General features: G+C 47.0%; 1 protein-coding gene across 6 annotated transcripts in view; it reads left to right on the top strand.

Annotated features, from left to right (window-relative positions):
* The window catches only part of ATP9A (ATPase phospholipid transporting 9A (putative)), a 131,944-nt gene that overhangs the window by 52,443 nt on the left and 62,246 nt on the right, over positions 1-17,255 (top strand). For all 6 annotated transcript variants that reach the window (XR_003524936.2, XM_027624194.2, XM_027624193.2 and 3 more), the window contains exons 5-10: positions 1,062-1,120; positions 2,409-2,460; positions 4,333-4,427; positions 7,804-7,884; positions 8,676-8,751; positions 16,682-16,758. Coding sequence is in view for 5 of the 6 variants with exons in the window: in XM_027624194.2 (XP_027479995.2) it covers positions 1,062-1,120; positions 2,409-2,460; positions 4,333-4,427; positions 7,804-7,884; positions 8,676-8,751; positions 16,682-16,758 (440 nt within the window). In the remaining variant the exon portion in view is untranslated. The remainder of the gene's footprint in view (positions 1-1,061; positions 1,121-2,408; positions 2,461-4,332; positions 4,428-7,803; positions 7,885-8,675; positions 8,752-16,681; positions 16,759-17,255) is intronic.

Here is a 17,255-nt window from a genome sequence, read left to right as displayed (position 1 = left end):
AACTTGAGGCAGTAATAGCTGTTTCTCATGGCCACTGTGAGGGCTAAAGGGAGCTGTAACTGTATCAGCATCTATACAGCTTAGTGCAGGTTTGTGTTTAACAGTAGCTGCTACTGTTTCTCCAGATAGACATCCAGCTAAAGTTGTATAGTCTGGTCATAATTGCATAAACAAAATATGTAGCAATCGCAGATTTTTAAAAGATTTTATATATTTATTTGAGAGAGAGAGCACAAATGAGAGGCAGAGGGAGAGGCAGAGGGAGAAGCAGACTCTCCACTGAGCAGGGAGCCCAATGCGGGACTCGATCCCAGGACCCTGGGATCATGACCCGAGCCAAAGGCAGACGCTTAACCAACGGAGCCACCCAGGGGCCCCAGCAATTGCAAATTTTTTTAAAAAATCAGTCATTTTAGGATGACTTCTCTATTTTCAGTGGTGTTGAAAATTAAGAGTTGACCTTCTGGGGGGCGTCTGGGTAGCTCTGTCGGTTAAGTAAGCATGATCTTGTGATTTCAGCTCAGGTCATGATCTCAGGGTTGTGAGATTGAGCCCCACATAGGGCTCTGTGCTCAGCAGGGAGTCTGCTTGAGATTCTCTCCCTCTGCCTCTCCCTCCACTCATGTGCCTTTTCTCTCTCTCTCTCGCAAATAAATCTTAAAAAAAAAAAAAAAAAAGTTGACTTTCTGTCCATGGATCTGATTCTTAATTTTCTTCCCCTTTTCTGTGTTGTTTTTTGTTTTCTTTTGTTTTGAGGTTGAATGAATCTCACGATACCAATTTAGAAAAGCATCTAAGGTGCCGTTAAGACAGAAGGCCTTATGTGCTGGGGTGAGTTATTCTAGGACTCTAAGAGGTGGGGATATGTTCTTGGAGCGGTTCCTGCAGCAGGTGAATCTCTTCCTGGAGAGGCAGGTGATGCTGGTGAGGTTGGCTGGGCCGGGGAGGGACATACTTCTGGGAGGACTGTATTGACTTTGCAGGCTCGTGGGCACTCTACAAAGGCATGAAGAATTGAAATGCATTCATACATGATGTATCTTGGACCTCTTTCTTTGCAGGGACAGTGAAGGTGAAGAGCTCCAACATCCAGGTTGGAGATCTTATCATCGTTGAAAAGGTGGGTGGGATCCCGCAGTTTGTGACCGGTTGCTGTGTGAGTGTGTAAATGGGAAGTCATTGCCACTAATTCATAAATCCTAACATGTAATTTGTATATCTGGTAGACTAACTGAATGTAGGCTTTTTGGGATTCTCTCCTAAACCTTTGCCTAGGGAGGAAAATTTCTTTGCCATGAGACACCCACGTAGAATACTTTTTCAAGGTTTATGTATGCTGGTTAGCCAAAAATTCTGCTTACAAAACCAAGTTTCGATTTCCTATTTGATGTGTTTATTTTGGTGCCTTTAAAAAAAAAAATACCATAAAGTCTTTCCTCGAAGTCAGCTTGCTGCATAAGCACATAAAAATATTTGTCATTTACCGTTTCAAGTGATTTTAGCTTGCATTTTTTGACTTAAACATTGTGCTTTTCTGTCATTTTGTGGGGAGCAGGAATGAAATGTAATATGAGAATAGTAAAAAGGGCCAATAATGCATTTTTAAAAATAGCACCATTCATACGTTTGTGACTTCAGCAAACACTCCTGTCTCCTTTTGCTGTCTGTTTGGAAGGTCGTGGGTTTTGGGGGTGGCCCTGGAGAGGCTTGGAATAATATTTGATTAGAAAAGGATTGTATTGTAGCTTGTTTCTGTAGGAAGTGAACTATGCTCTTTTAAAAGGATTAAATCTAAGAACTCAAAGTCGATTTGAGGTGAAGGGAAGCTCTTCTGGGTGGTAGCTCAGAAGAACCACACAAACGCTTTATGTTGTTAGATACTTCTGTGTTCATAATTAAATGAGGGCTGCTGTTGGCTTACGTCGTTTTTTTTTTCTTGTGAATGGCTTTTGTTGCTTCTTACTACTTGACTTCCTTATTAAAATTCCACTCAAAGTCAAACATCAAGCCAGAAAATTGGTAGGAGCAGAAAGCGTGAGCGAGTGTGTGTGTGTCTTTAGTTTCAGCAGACCGCCTGGAAGAAAGCCAGCTAGGGTAGCCGGCTTTCAGCCGGGGCCCTTCTGGCTGGAATTTCAGGAGGTAATGGTTGGTTTCTCCAGAAAACTAGAAGCTCTCTTTCCGAGATAAGATTTCAATAGGGGATTAGTGAAGTAACAGCAGCGTGCAAGATTTTTCAGATTCAAAACAAAATAAATCCCCAGATCTGTCTCTGACAAAGGCAGAAACGTAAATGAGGCTGTGGGTTTCGGAGGGGGACACCCCCTCCCCACTGAGGGGGCTGGTGGGGGGGGGGACAGAAACCCCACACATGGCTGTTCACGGTAACAGTCTTTCTTTTCATTACACAGAACCAGCGGGTCCCTGCTGACATGATCTTCCTGAGGACATCAGAAAAAAACGGTAAACATCTGGGATCAATTTTGAAAATAACCATTAACCTTTCAGTGGTAATTTGGCAAAATAATCATTTGAAAATGGAACAGAAGTAGATGATCATTTTGGAGCCACGGAGGCAAATCAAAAACATCTCTTTTGTAGAGCAGTCTTAAAACAAAAAATGTTTTCGGTCCTTGCAGGTCAATAGATTTTGATCATCACAAAGATACAGTTAGTTGGGCCCAGGCTGAGTCCCAGCTGACTGGTCCACAGGCAGCGGCTCTGATTTTCCTTTCTGAGCTGCTGTTGGGCTCAACTTCAGGACTTGGCGGGATCAGGAAGCGTGCTTCACAAATAGAAGCACGCAGAAATCCTCTCTCTTAGCAAATAGCAGGAGATATGTGTGACCGTAAGAGAAGCCAGGGAGAGAGGTAGGTGGCCTTCTTGGCCCTTCGCTCACGAGTGGTGAGGTCATGCCTACCCTCACCCATGAATTTATTTATTATCACAGCCCACTTAGGCCTGAGCGAGCTGCTCCAGGCTCTTACAAGACCCTGCTCATTCCCAGTTCTTTCCCGGTGTGGCTGACACCAGTGGCTGCCCACCCCATCTGTTGACTCTGATCTCCTCCTCCTTTCTTTTTTTGTTATTTAAGCTGTTTTGAGGAAACAAGGCTGTTTTTCGCTTGTGTACAGGCACAGTCAAATCTCTGAACATCTGAAAAAGTTCGCATTTAGAGTACTTCAAGGTTGCTGCAACCTATTTTATTATGAATCAAATAAAAGTTGTAGATGAAATTTTATACTAAAAATACATTACCCAGAGATGGAGTGGAAGGCACCAGATTAAAAGTCTTCTTTTAAAATCTCCAGCTTTGTCCTCAGTTGGTTCTTGTGTCCTTATCTGTGAAGATAGAGTGTCATGGATTAGAGTCCCTGAAATGCTTCCCTCGCAATACTCCCCCCCCCCCCCCGAAGATTAGACATGCTTTTCCTTAATAGTGCCCAGAGGTCTTAGCTGTGGTGTCCGTGAATTCAGTGTATTCTGGGTCTGATGAAATCTACAGCTGACTCATTGCTGGGCTTGCACGTTGGACAGAAATAGGCATCCATGTGCAAGCAGGTAACGAGCACATGCTCTGGTAGCACTTCCTGCATTTTGAGCAGTCAGCCAGGGTCAACTGTAGAGTCCGCAACCCTGGTGCTATTCTGTTCGTTTTTACACTCAGGGAAACCAAGGCTCAGAAAGGGTAAGTAACTACCAAGGACATGCAGCTAGTAAGTGGGGTAGCTAGTCTTAAATCTAGGAGTCTGGTTCCTGATAAGGTGTCCATATCTCCTGCCCAGAATGGCCTTGAATGCTAGCTGCCCTGTGCCAGCCACCATGCTGGGGGTTCTAGCACCCCAAATCTTCACAAGCAAGCTCCAGAGCTCTGTGTTCCTCCCATTTCACAGATAGGGCCTGCTGGTGTTTAGCAAAGTCAAGAAACTGGCCTAGGTTTCTACTGTGAACAGATGATGGAGTGAGGATTTGTTTTTGTTTTTTTTAAATTTATTTCTCTATTTGTCAGAGAGTGAGCACAAGCAGAGAGAACTGCAGGCAGAGGGAGAGGGAGAAGCAGGGAGCCCGATGTGGGACCCTGGGAACATGACCTGAGCTGAAGGCAGATGCTTAACTGACTGAGCCACCCAGGTGTCCCTGGAGTGAGGATTTGAATCCAGATCTTCCAACCCAAGAGCTTACAGAGGAAGTGGGAAATGGGGTATTTGTTTTCCCTTTTGGTTGTGGGCCACTAATTGGATTTTTACAAAGGCCACAGCAGGAACTACTGAGAGCTGCCAGGGGAAGGATCCTTGAATCGAAAGCGAATAGACAGTGCCCACCTTCCTTCCATAGGGTCTTGCTTCCTGCGGACAGATCAGCTGGACGGCGAGACAGACTGGAAGCTGCGGCTCCCTGTGGCCTGCACGCAGAGGCTCCCCACTGCGGCCGTGAGTAGCTCTCCTGCAGAAACACAGACTGGCCACGGTGTCCTTATCAGGCCCTCGAACTCAGAGGCCCTCAGATGCCAGATGTGGGATGTCAGGTGTGAATGAGGGCTGACAGGATGGGGTCCTGGGCAACCCCCCCAGCACCTGTGGTTTCAAGTCACATGGCCGAGTGAAGTGGGAGCGGGGCTCTTTGGAGGGAAGCTCAGAATCTTAAGAAGCCTCAACCAGGTGCCTCGCATAAAGCTAGAAGGTAAGGCAGGTATATCGTTCCTCTGCTCAGGGTCTCCCGAGGCTTCTGGTTACTGAGAACCCACACTGCAGCCCTTGCTGTTGTCCTCAAGGCCCGTGTGATCCGTGTCCCTGCCTGAAGCCCGACCTCAGCCTGGGTGACCTGCCTGCCCGTGCCCTCTCCCTCCTGATCAGGCATCCTCTGTGTGCCAGCGTTTGTCCTTGCCGTTTCCTCCCCCAGGGACAGTTTGTACCCCAGGGGCTGCCTGGCTGGGCCTCTCCTGAATACCTCCTGGGTTTTGTGCCTAGATCTCCTTATCTGAGAGGCATTTTCTGACCACCTTTTGCTTGCCTTCCCACCCGACTCACTTCAAGGCAGTGTCTCCGAGAGCAGAGTTCTGCCTGGTATGTTCACTACTGAATGAATACCCCATGCGTGGAACAGTGTGAGGAACAGCACACAGACCCTCTCTCGGGGTGGCCTAAGGAGTTAGGACCAGTAGGCTCTCAAGGGTCTGCAGGGCCCCACACTTCCCCATTAGCCCCACATCACTCAGGCCATGATCTGTAAAGAGAGGGGGGGCAGGGAGCCAGAGAGTAAGTTTAAGCACGAGCCACGTGGATTGGATGTGGCCCATGGACTAGGTTACAAAGTCACAAAACATAATTTAAATGCCCAGAGACCAACATGCCCCAACAGTGGTCTGAAAGGATTAGGAAGAACATGAAAGCTTTTCCTGGACTTGTGGTCATGTGGATTGATGCTGTTCCTTAACCGTGTTCTGTGAGGAAGGAGTGGGCAGGAGAATGTTCCATGTTAATATACCAATAAATGTGCCCCCTGCCCTAATGATTTTTATGGTCAGTGACAAGTGAAATAGCACCGTTATTAGTATTAATTTTTAAACCAGAATTCTAGAGCAGTGAGTATTTTTTAAATTTTATTTTATTATGTTAGTCACCATACAATACATCATTAGTTTTTGATGTAGTGATCCACGATTCATTGTTTTTGTATATAGAGCAGTGAGTTTCTAACGATGGTTGGGAGCCCCTAGGAATCCTTAGGAGGCACTGTCCTGCCCCCGCTATGGGGTTCATCTAATGAGAGGGTTCTGATTTTTCTGGGTGACGCATTTTAACTCCCTGGTAAGATTTCTCCAAGGGAAGCTTTCTGATCCTCAAAATGATTTGAAGGACTCTCTTTAAGAGACAGTCTAGAAGAGCCTAGAATCATGAAGGTGCTTCCCTGTCTGCTGCGCAGAGTTGCATTTGTCGATGTGTGCTTTGGAGGTGTCAGTTTAATAAACACTCATGTTGCCCCCCCCCCCCCCCCGCCCAGCCCCCATCTGGCCCAGGCCTGGGCTGGGCTCCAGAGAAGGAGGAGATGCCACTCTTCTTTGTTGTCAGGAAACTCTTCCTTACTGGGCCGGAGGGATCTGAGTGGGGAGCAGCAACTGAGCAGAAGAACTGTATGAAAGGATGACCTGGGCATTACCTGAATATATTCTTGTTAAAAAAAAAAAAAGTATAAATAAATTGTATGGAAGGCCTTGGAGGAAGAAATAAAAAGTCTTGCTCATGGCCTCTGCCACAGACCTTACCTGCTTCCCTCCGTGTAAAGTCCGTAGTGATCTTTCCAGACCTCTGCCAGCACACTTTCCTACAAATGCACAACTGTGAACTTGTTGGTGGGGGGGAGCTTATACATATATGAGATCACACTGTATTTGTGATTCTGCAACTTTTGCTCTTGTCTACTTTGAATGTATCTCGAGGTCTTTTTTTTTTTTTTTGAGATTTATTTATTTATTTGAGAAAGAGAGCAGGGAGGAGGGGGCAGAGGGAGAGAGAATCCTCAAGCAGACTCCACGCTGAGCGCAGAGCCCCATGTGGGGCTCTCCATCTCACGACCCTGAGATCACGACCTGAGCCGAAATCAAGAGTCCGACGCTGCAGCCAGTAGCCTCTACCCCTCCTCTAGGTCCCTGTAGCCAAGGGGTATTGTCTGAATTTGCCTGGCCACCTGATTGGAGATTTTTTTTTTCCAATTTTTTTATTGTGGTAAAATACGGATCAAATGTACCATGTTATCATTTTAAAAATGTACAGTTCAGTGGTGTTAAGCACATTTACGTTGTGCAACCATCACCACCGTCCATCTCCGGAGCTCTTCATCATGCAAAACAGAAACCCTGTACCCATCAAACAACAATTCCCCATTGCCCAGCCCCTGGCACCCACCACTGTACTTTCTGTCTCTGTGAATTTGACTGCTCTAGGGACCTGATCTAAGTGGAATCATACAGGATCTGTCCTTTTGTGACCTGTTTATTTCACTTAGCGTAGTGTCCTGAAGGCTCATCCATGTGGTAGGCTGGGTCAGATTTCCCTTCCTTTGTAAGACTGGGCAATATTCCATTGTATGGATATCTCCCATTTTGTTTATCCATTTATCCATGATGGACATGTGGGTTGTTGCCATCTTTCGGTGATTGTGAATAATCCTTTTATGTACATGGCTGTACAATATCTTTGAGACCCTGCTTTCAGTTCCCAGTGAGTGGCTGCTAATCATACGGTAATTCTATGTGCAAGTTTTCGAGGGACTGCCATGCTGTTTTCCACGGTGGCTGCACCATTTTACATTCCTACCAACAGTGCACAAGTGTTCCAGTTTCTCCATCTCCTCGCCAATACTTTTTTGATGGTAGCCATCCTAATGGGCGTCAGTTGTATTTTTTGCTTTTTACCCCTCTGCCTTTTCCAGGGCTTTACACAGAGTAGGGCCCAGTAACCACTTGTTGACGGAGCACAGATCTTCATTGGTACTACCAGCTCTTGGTCACTGCAGTGGAGCAGAAAGGGGACCTCGGCCGTCAGCCAGTTTGGGAAACATGGGGTGAACACAGATAAACAGGCATCTTCACTGTGGGGTCTGCAGGGTGTCGTGGTATAGCATGTGGAGTGATTCCTAAACTTACTTAATAGAAAATTTTTTCTTCTTTTTCTTCCACCTGCCCTATACTTTTGAGAGCCTGCTTGCTGTTTGGGAGATAGAGTTGCTTTTGAAAAATTGTGGGGCCTCCTAAAATCTTTTTAATCACGAACTTTGTTTTAACTCCAAAATGTTACCTCTGTTGAACAGGATCTCCTTCAGATTCGATCATACGTCTATGCAGAAGAGCCAAATATCGACATTCACAACTTTGTGGGAACTTTTACCAGAGTAAGTAGGCTTAGCTGACTGTGCGATCCTGCCTTACCGAGAGCACATGCTAGTGACAGAGACCTACAGAGAAGTGTTGACAAGTCTTTGTCAGGGGATAGCTTTGCTCCAGGGAGGGGTGAGGTTCCCCTAAGAAGCCCCACCTTGAAAGCTGACATAGTGTTCTCAATGAGGTTGGCACAGCGGGTATTTTCTCCCGGCCTCTGAACAGCTTGAATTACCTGACAGCGTAGAGCCGAGTGGTGTTAGAATTAACGGGAACTCTGTGGTGTGAAGGCAGGTACTCTTTCTGTCCCATTTGGACACGTTCACGACCTCTTCTACTCACACAAGTCCCGGCTGGCATTGTTAACAATTTTTAAGCCACTTCCCAACTATCCAGGCTAGAAATTAAATTTGGATGTCAATTATTTGAAGAATCTGGGACAGTAGATTTATAGAACCCACATTAAATTCCTGGTCTCTTTCTAGAAGCCATAGGACTGGCCAGCAAAGGGCTGTTTTTGTTTGATTTGCATCTGCATTTTAGCTCTTGCCTTGTAAGACATGTCTTCAGTATTAGAAGCCTGTCCTTCTTCAATCACAAACCAGTCTTTTCATGAATGGCCCTGGGAATGAAAACCACACCAAGGACGGTAGCTTAGGAGCTTGTCCCTTCTCTCCTGGCTGAACTGGGGGCTTCCAAATAGGGGTCATCCTCTCTTCCTGTCTTGGGAAGAGCAGGCTGGAGACAGCCTGTGGATTCTGCCAGAACCTTGGTGGATAAATGCGTGTCTGTTGGTCTTTTGCAGGAAGACAGCGACCCTCCGATCAGCGAGAGCTTGAGCATAGAGAACACACTCTGGGCTGGTACTGTCATTGCGTCGGGTAAGGGCTCCCTTTCTGAGGAATGTGTTAGCAATTTGAAAAGGAAAGAAAATCCTTTTGTATAATTAGAATAATCATCTGTCAGTTAGGAAAATTAGCCGTCGGTCATATGGTGTTTTCCACTTGCTTCTGCCCCTCCAGGGAATTTTGCTGACATCTGATTGCCCCTCGGACGCTTGTGGACGTCTTTAAGAGAAGTTGCTCTGGCCGGTGTGCTTTTCGGCAGCGTCCACTCTGGGAATAGCCCTTAATTGCCACCTGAGATTGACATTCTAATCTCTCCCAGAAATTGGGCCAGCCTGGATGTTCTGGCCGGAAGTTGTGTCCGTGGGGGCTGCCAAGCCAGTCCTGCCAGTCTTGCGCCCCACCCCCCCCCGGGTGCGCAAGAAAGGGCCGTGGGCCTGAGTTGGACTCTTGGTGTTTAAAACACTGAGACGATGTGGAAATTGGTGTCTTTTACTTTTTGAACCCTGGGGTGAAACGGACCCGAAGAGGTTCCAGGGGCTGAGCAGTGTCTGCGGTAGCAGTGTTGGTAGCAGTGGGATGCCACCAGGCTGTCCGGCACCTCGTCAAGCCCTTTACGTGCATTACCCATTTCACTGACCCCTCCTACCAACCTGTTTTCTTGTGCTTGATGCTGCTCTGTGGCTCTTTAGTACAACAGGTGCTCAGGATACTCTGTGGCTAGGAAAGGGAATGGCCAGCACAGACCAGCACAAACTAAACGCATGGCCGCCTTGCTTACCGTCCACAGATGAAACACTTAATGCAAACGGACAGACAGGATCGCTTCCTTTAGGTCTCCTGCCATTTTTCCGTTTCCATTCCCTGCCCGTATTTGCAGCCTAATCTGGAATGTCTCTCAGTTCCTCCTCATGACTAAAGAAGTGAGAAATGGGTCCTTAAGGGGCGCCTGGGTGGCTCAGTCGTTAGGCGTCTGCCTTCGGCTCAGGTCACGGTCTCAGGGTAGTGGGGTGGAGCCCCACGTCGGGCTCTCTGCTCCACGGGAAGCCTGTTTTCCCTCTCCCACTCCCCCTGCTTGTGTTCCCTCTCTCGCTGTGTCTCTCTCGGTCAAATAAATAAATAAAATCTTAAAAAAAAAAAAAAAAGGAAATGGGTCCTTAAGTTTCTGCACGGGTCAGGACGCACTGCCTGCCACACTGTGGTCACGCCCACATCCGAGGCCACGCCCACAGCCACGGCCACACCCACCAGCCCCTGCAGCAGCCCTTCCCCTCCAGCCTCTCCCCTGCCACGTGTCCACCCACGTCTCTCAGAACTGGTTACTCTTCCCTCCCAGTTTTTCTCCCCTTTGAAGTCATTTATTAACAAGTAATTATTCCTTTTAATATTTAATAATTTCACAGAAAAATAAGGAGTGTGTTTCGATTTGCATTTCCTAGATTGCCTGGAAGATTGGCTTTCCTTGTGGTCTGTCTGGTCTCTTCCTTTGTTCCTTACTTTTTATACCCACTAGCTGTTTTTTCTCTTTCTCTTATTCGTTTGTGAGAGCTCTCCATTTCTGGTTTTTGAAACAATTTTATGGTGTATTTGATGTGCAGGAGTTTCATAGTGTTACCGTTCTTGTCTGGTGGTAGAGGGTATCTTGTTATTGTTTTGTTTATTTCACTGTGAATAGAGGAAACATCTTTCTACACATAAGACATTTCTTAACGTTTTGGTCGATCTACTTTCTGTTTTTCTTATTGACTTGTAAGCGTGCTTCATAGCAGAGAGAATATCAAACTGTCATCTCGTATGTGACGCAAATCTCTTTTCCAAGTTTATTGTTTGTCTTTTGTTTTTGTCTTTGATGTGCTTTGTTTGGTTGTTCCAGATAGAAATTCTAAATATTGATGTTATCCACATTTCCATAGAAACGGAATTCCTAGGGCAAAGGGCATATACATTTTACATTTCGGTTGACCCCGCAAACTTCCTCTTCTTCTAAATCACACTCCTGATAATCTGACCTTATATGTACATCCTAGCTAACACTGTCTTCTGTTTGACTTTTTAATTTCTGCCCATTTGATAGCCGTTGAATAAATATCTAACTTACTGATTTGCCTTTTAAAAGTTATTTGTGGGGGTGCCTGGCTGGCTCAGGTGGTGGAACATGTGACTCTTGATCTTGGGGTTGTGGGTTTGAGCCCCATGTTGGGTACAGAGATTATTTAAAAAAAAATCTTTTTCTCTTTTTTTTTTTTAAGATTTTTATTTATTTGTTTGAGAGAAGCGGGGGGGGGCGCGGAGGGCGGCGGGCAGAGGGAGAGAGAGAGAGAATCCCAAATAGACTCTGACTGAGCGCAGAGCTAGATGTGGGGGCTCGATCACAACCTCGAGATCATGACCTGAGCCGAAATCAAGAGCCAGATACTTAGCTGACTGCGCCACCCAGGCGTCCCAAAAATAAAATCTTAAAAAAAAAAATTACTTGTGAAGTTAGATTTTTTTCAATGTTTTTTCTTCATTTGCATTTTTTCATTTGCATTTTTAAAATGTATATGTGAATTGCCAGTTTATGCCCTATGCCCATTTTTTGGGGGGTTGATGGGTTCATTTAAAAAATGATTTCTTGGGCACTTGGGTGGCTCAGTCGGTGAAGCATCTGCCTTCCGCTCTGGTCATGATCTCAGGGTTCTGGGATCCAGTCCTGTACTGGGCTCCCTGCTCAGCAGGGAATCTGCTTCTCCCTTTGCCCCTTCCCCCTGCTCATGCTCTCTCAAATAAATAACATCTTTTTTTAAAAAAGATGTTATTTATTTATTTGACAGAGAGAGAGAGAGAGAGGGAACACAAGCAGGGGGAGTGGGAGAGGGAGAAGCGGGCTTCCCGTTGAGCAGGGAGCCCGATGCGGGGCTCGATCCCAGGACCCTGGGATCATGACCTGAGCCGAAGGCAGACATTTAACGACTGAGCCACCCAGGTGCCCCTAAATAAATAAAATCTTAAAAAAAATTTAAAAAAGTGATTTCTAAGAACTCTATATCCTAAGAATAGCATTCTTCTGTTTCTTATCTTAATTGCAATTACTGTCTCCCAGTTGATCTCATTCGTATTTTGGCACAAAAATTTAAAATTTTTACATCCTCAAACCTGTTGATTTTTTTTTTCTTTACATTTCTGGTTTTTGTGCCATGCTGAGAAAATCTTACCTGCTTGACAATGAGAAAAATACACTGATGTTTTCTTGGAGTGTTTATATAGTTTCATATTAAAATATTTGAATTCATGGAGCGAAGTTAGGAAAACTTACTGGCAGAGGGGCCTTACCTCGGCTCCAGCCCGAAGCTCCGGACCCTTGTGCTCAGTCTGTGCGTGTGGCCGCCTATCCACAGTGCCCGTGAGGACTGGACGTGTGTGAAAGGAGAAAGCGCACACTTTGGGATGGAGAACAGCAGGTGGAATGGGGGTGTGAACGGAGATCAGAACATGAGGGGGTAGAATTCCCCGTGTTGTGCTGTATCTGGCACACGCAGAGCTGGAAGCTCAGGGCGCCCGGGATGTGCACATCTCTTCACCAGGCTGTAACGTGAATGGTACACACGTCATTCCTTGCAGGCAGGTGTCCTTCTGTTTCTTCTTCCGTTTTATCGAAAGCACGTATACGGAAAGTAACCAAATCCCAAACATAGCACCAGTGCTCTGATCAGTAATCAGGGTTTTGTCAGCCCCCCAGAGGTCCCCCAGCTGCCTTCCAGTCCCCCCCACAGCTACCTTTTTAAAAAAGATTATTTATTAGAGAGAGCAGAGCTAGTGAGAGTGAACACGATGCGGGAGGGGCAAGGGGGGCAGAGAAGCAGGCTCCCTGTTGGGTAGGGAGCTGGATGCATGTGGGCAGGGCCGGGTGGGGCTCTATCTCGGGACCCCAAGATCATGACCAGAGCAGAAGGCAGATGCTTAACCAGCTGAGCCACCCAGGCGCCCCAAGGGTGACAGCTGCATTGATCCCTGATAGCTTTGAGTCGTTTGGTTAGGCATTTGTTTTAACAATATTAACATTTATTTTATTTTTTTAAGATTTTATTTATTTATTTGAGAGAGAGAATGAGATAGAGAGAGAGCATGAGAGGGGAGAGGGTCAGAGGGAGAAGCAGACTCCCTGCCAAGCAGGGAGCCCGATGCGGGACCCGATCCTGGGACTCTGGGATCATGACCTGAGCCGAAGGCAGTCGCTTAACCAACTGAGCCACCCAGGCGCCCACAATATTAACATTTTAGTAATAAATTCACATCCACGTGTCTGTCTGGTGTTTATTCTGGTGATTTTCTTCTCCCCTGCCTGCTTCTTTCCATGCAGCAAAAAAACAACAACACAAAAAACTTTATTTTTTTGAAAAATTTTGTAAAGAATTTTTAAAATTTCATTTTAAGTGTAATCTACTCCCCAAAGTGAGGCTCGAACTCATGACCCTTAGATCAAGAGTTGCATGCTCTTGATCTGACTGAGCCAGCCAGACACCCCCCCCCGCAAAAATTTTTTTTTCTTGAGCGTCTCTATGTGATGCTGCCACACTCTGTTGCTAGGTCCTGGAGCTGCAGTGGCATGCCGGAAAATCCTTGTCTCCATTCTTGTGGTATTTGTAGTTTACTCTAAACTTAATACAGGAGGAGATGGGAGGAAATGGGGGCAGTTCTCTGAAATCCCTCTGAAACCAGTATAAAGGGAAGCGATTTAAGTGGCCATGTGGAGAATTCTGAGGTGGAGGGACCTGTCAGCCTTAATCTCAGAGATGAACAGTAATGAGTCTTCTATTTATCAGGCTCTTTTTATTTACGAAGTGTTTTGCTGCAGTTTTCTTGTTTTGATCTCACAACATTAAATGGGGATTTAATGGAATGAAGAATGGAGTCTCAGAGAGGTTAAGCAACTTGCCTAAGGTCACACAGCCTAGGAGGTCCTCTCCTGGGAGGCAGAGAGTGTAAAACAGGTTGGGATCTTGAAGATGGGAGAAAAGATTTCAAAGTTGTGATTGGTGATGTGGGAAGAGAAAGAGCAGTGATTCCAATGATCCAGTGGCATCACCTGCCAAGTCCTCCCGCGGGTGTAGGTTTCGGAGTGAGTCTGAGAAGCTGGACATTTACTGTTACCTCAGCTGGCCTCAGTTTCCCCTGCTTCTCAGTGAGTAGTCCTCTGCATTCTGATACTAATGCATGCATGAAGTTATACACAAGCCATTTCCTCCTGGTGCTCTACTCAAGAAACAGCCATCGTTAGTCATCTTAATTCTGTGAGATTTCACTTCTCTGTTCTCTTTATAATCTAACTCCTGTGTTTTAGTCACTCGGCTGTTATCACTTAAAAGTTTAAAAAAATGAAAAAGCTTGCCAGGCAGTGCCTAGGGTCCAGCTGCCTTGGCTGGCATCAACCTAGAGAGGACACGGTTATTCATGGCAACCCAATCCAGTGCTGCTAGGCTGAGTCATCACTGGGGTGAGATAGGGAAGGGATGGGGGTGCGGCCTGGGGGCTTGGCAGAGTCGGTGGCCCTGGTATTACAGGGCCTTGTTCTTCAAAGACTCTCCAGTTGGTTGTGCGGCTGCCTCCCCCCACCCCAGTCCTCAGCAGATCAGTCTCTGGCCCTGCTGTCTCCCTGTGCACCTTGCCACGTGGGTTTGATCATGTCCAGCTGGTCTAGACCCTGTTCAATGGGACTCATCCCACGGTCGCACGCTTGAATGTCGCAGCAGTGTCTCACTGCTGTAAACATTTCTGAAAGCTCACTCTTGGGGGTAGCATTTATCTTGTCGCAGACAGGGACAAAGAGGTCACAGAGTAGGCCCTGACCCCAGGACCGTGCTGTTGTGGAGAGTTAGGGAGAACTTGGTGTGACACCCGACCACAGCATTCTGACTTGGAGAAACCAGCTGGCCGAGGATTCTGCACTTTGCCCACTGCAGAGGGCGGGAGGGGGGACATTGGAGCTGACAGCATGGGAAGTGGGGGGCAGAGAGGCTTGGGTCACGAGGTCTGGAAGGGGCTGGGTGGGGACCAGGATGAGCCGAGAGCCTGCCCCTGGATAAAAGGAGTGCCCGTGCTTGACACCTGCTGGTAATATGGACCCAGTGTCACCAGATCTCCTGATTCTCCAGGAGAAGCCAGAATTCTCAATTTTTTATATGAAAGTTCCTGTATTTAAAAGATGGCAATGAATTCAAAACCCTTGAAGCCCAGTATAGACCAAACCAGCGCACGTGTGTGGTTTCTCTCTTGGTGACTGTGGCTGGTGTTTAGATATTATGGAAGTGGTTTTGGCCTTGAGCTCAGGCAGGCACTGGGGAGAAGGGCCATTTTCATTTCAGCCTTGGGAGGCCTCATGGTTGGCCGGCGCTAGTGGAGGACCTGTTCAGGGGCCCTTGTTATTAGCACCCTCTTGAACCCTGGACCTCGGCGACCGAGACTGAACACATCTGTGCAGGAGCCATCTGCCAAGGAGCCAGCAAGTGAGCTCTCCCGGCCTGCCATCTGCTGAGCCTGCCTGGAAGGGACTGCACTGTGTGCATTAAGCGTGGAGCAGGGACTTCAGTGTCTCCTCCCGGGGCTTTGTTGGGGAGACAGAGTCCCAGCACTTCCTCTGGGCTTGGGCTCTGTTTGAAGCTCTCTGACGTTTTGCATCTCCCTCTGAGGGAGGAGAGTTGAGGTGTTTCTTGTTCCCAGCAGAGACCAGATTGCTTGTGTACCTGGCATCCTCCCTGAGAGCTTGGTGGGGCTGGCCCCTTGTCAGGGTTCAGGCTCCTGCTCAGGTGTCCTGAACTCAGAGATTGCTTCTCTGACCCATACCAACCAGCAGGCTTTTCCAGCTCCTTTCCTGTCTGTTCCTCCACCTGATTTTCACGATGGCGCCTGCCGCCATCCGTGATTACCTGTTTCTCGTTTCCTCCTTCATCATCTGTCTTCCCCACTGTGTTGAGCACTTTCGTGGCATACACTCAAAAGGGGAGACAGGTAAATGTTTAATCGATATTACCAGTTTCACCCCAAAACAGACTGTTCCCGTTTACACTCCAGCCAACAGAAAGTTACAACAGGGCCCATTTCTCCGCCTCTTGGCGGAGACGCTGGATGTTATCAATCTGTGGAGTTTTTGTTGTTAAGATAGGGAAAAGAGTGGCTTATTTTGCATTTTTTAAAAAGATTTTATTTATATGACAGAGAGCCAGAGAGCACAAGTAGGGAGGCAGGCAGAGGGAGAGGGAGAAGCAGGCTCACCGCTGAGCAGGGAGCTGGATGTGGGGCTTGGTCCCAGGACCCTTGGATCATGACCGGAGCCGAAGGCAGATGCTTAACCGCTTAACGGACTGAGCCACCCAGGCATCCCTTATTTTGCATTTCTTTGATTACTCACAAAGTTGAGCATCTTTTCTCGAGAATGTTAACTGGTCTTTTGTGTTTCTTCTATAAATTGTTGACTTTTAGAAAGATTGATAAGCGGGGGTGGGGGAGGCGTGAGAGGGGGTGGGGAAGTTCTCAGGAAAGAATGGTCATCTGGACAGATAACCCCCAAGTATTCTAGTTAGACGCAGAATCAGCGGGAAGAAGGCTCTAATCAGAAGAGTGTGTTCGTAAGTTTCCATAATGATGTGTGAAGATAGGCATGTTCCAAGCACCTCTGGAAGCCTCTGAGGGCGGAGGCATGAAGGACAGACCTCCACTACCCCCCCCCCAGGGGACCCCATAGACCCTCGCTGAGCAGTAGACCTTTTAGCAACAATAATGGCGCTCTGTATCTTCGCAGTGACTACCAAGCCCTTGAAACTGTGTGAAAGTGGAGGGAAGGTGGAGAACTGGATATACTACTTTCTGTTGAATTTAAATTGTATTGAAATTGAAATGGCGGCCTGTGGCCAGTAGCTACCGTGCTGGTCCTTGTGGCTCTGGCTCATCATCTGTGTTAACATTTCTTTGTGTTGCGCTTTTCTCGTTCCAGGTACTGTCGTGGGTGTTGTTCTTTACACGGGCAGAGAACTCCGGAGCGTCATGAACACTTCAAATCCTCGAAGTAAGGTGTGTACGTGGTCAGAGGATGATGCCTTTCCTTGTCACAACTTTCTGACTTGATGGAGTTTGATGATTGGTGCTGGTGGGCGAGAAGCTAGCTTTAAAGACAGGAGCACCTAACACTCTTATTTTATTTATATAGACTTACTGTCTTTTCATTTTTTTTACAGATTTTTTTTTTTAATTCATTTGTGGGGGGGAGAGAGAGAGAGAGAGAGAGAGCACAAGCAGGTGGAGTGGGAGAGAGAGAAGCAGACTCCCCGCTGAGCGGGGAGCCCGATGCGGGGCTCAATTCACAGACCCTGAGATCATGACCTGAGCTGAAGGCAGATGCTTCACGGACTGAGCCACCTGGGCACCCGTCTTCTTAATTGTTAAAAAAACAAAAAAACAAAAAACAAAACAATCAGAATTCTTTGAGGTCCCTTAGTTGTCTGTTCGGAACCCCAGCCCCTGGAGCCCAGTGTTCTTAGCCAAAGATGTAGGGATTGATGGGTCCCACT

This window comes from Zalophus californianus, chromosome 8, assembly GCF_009762305.2.
Source record: "Zalophus californianus isolate mZalCal1 chromosome 8, mZalCal1.pri.v2, whole genome shotgun sequence".
Lineage (NCBI taxonomy): Eukaryota > Metazoa > Chordata > Mammalia > Carnivora > Otariidae > Zalophus > Zalophus californianus.
Note: the sequence above shows the minus strand (reverse complement) of the source record. Positions and strands in the feature narration are given on the sequence as shown.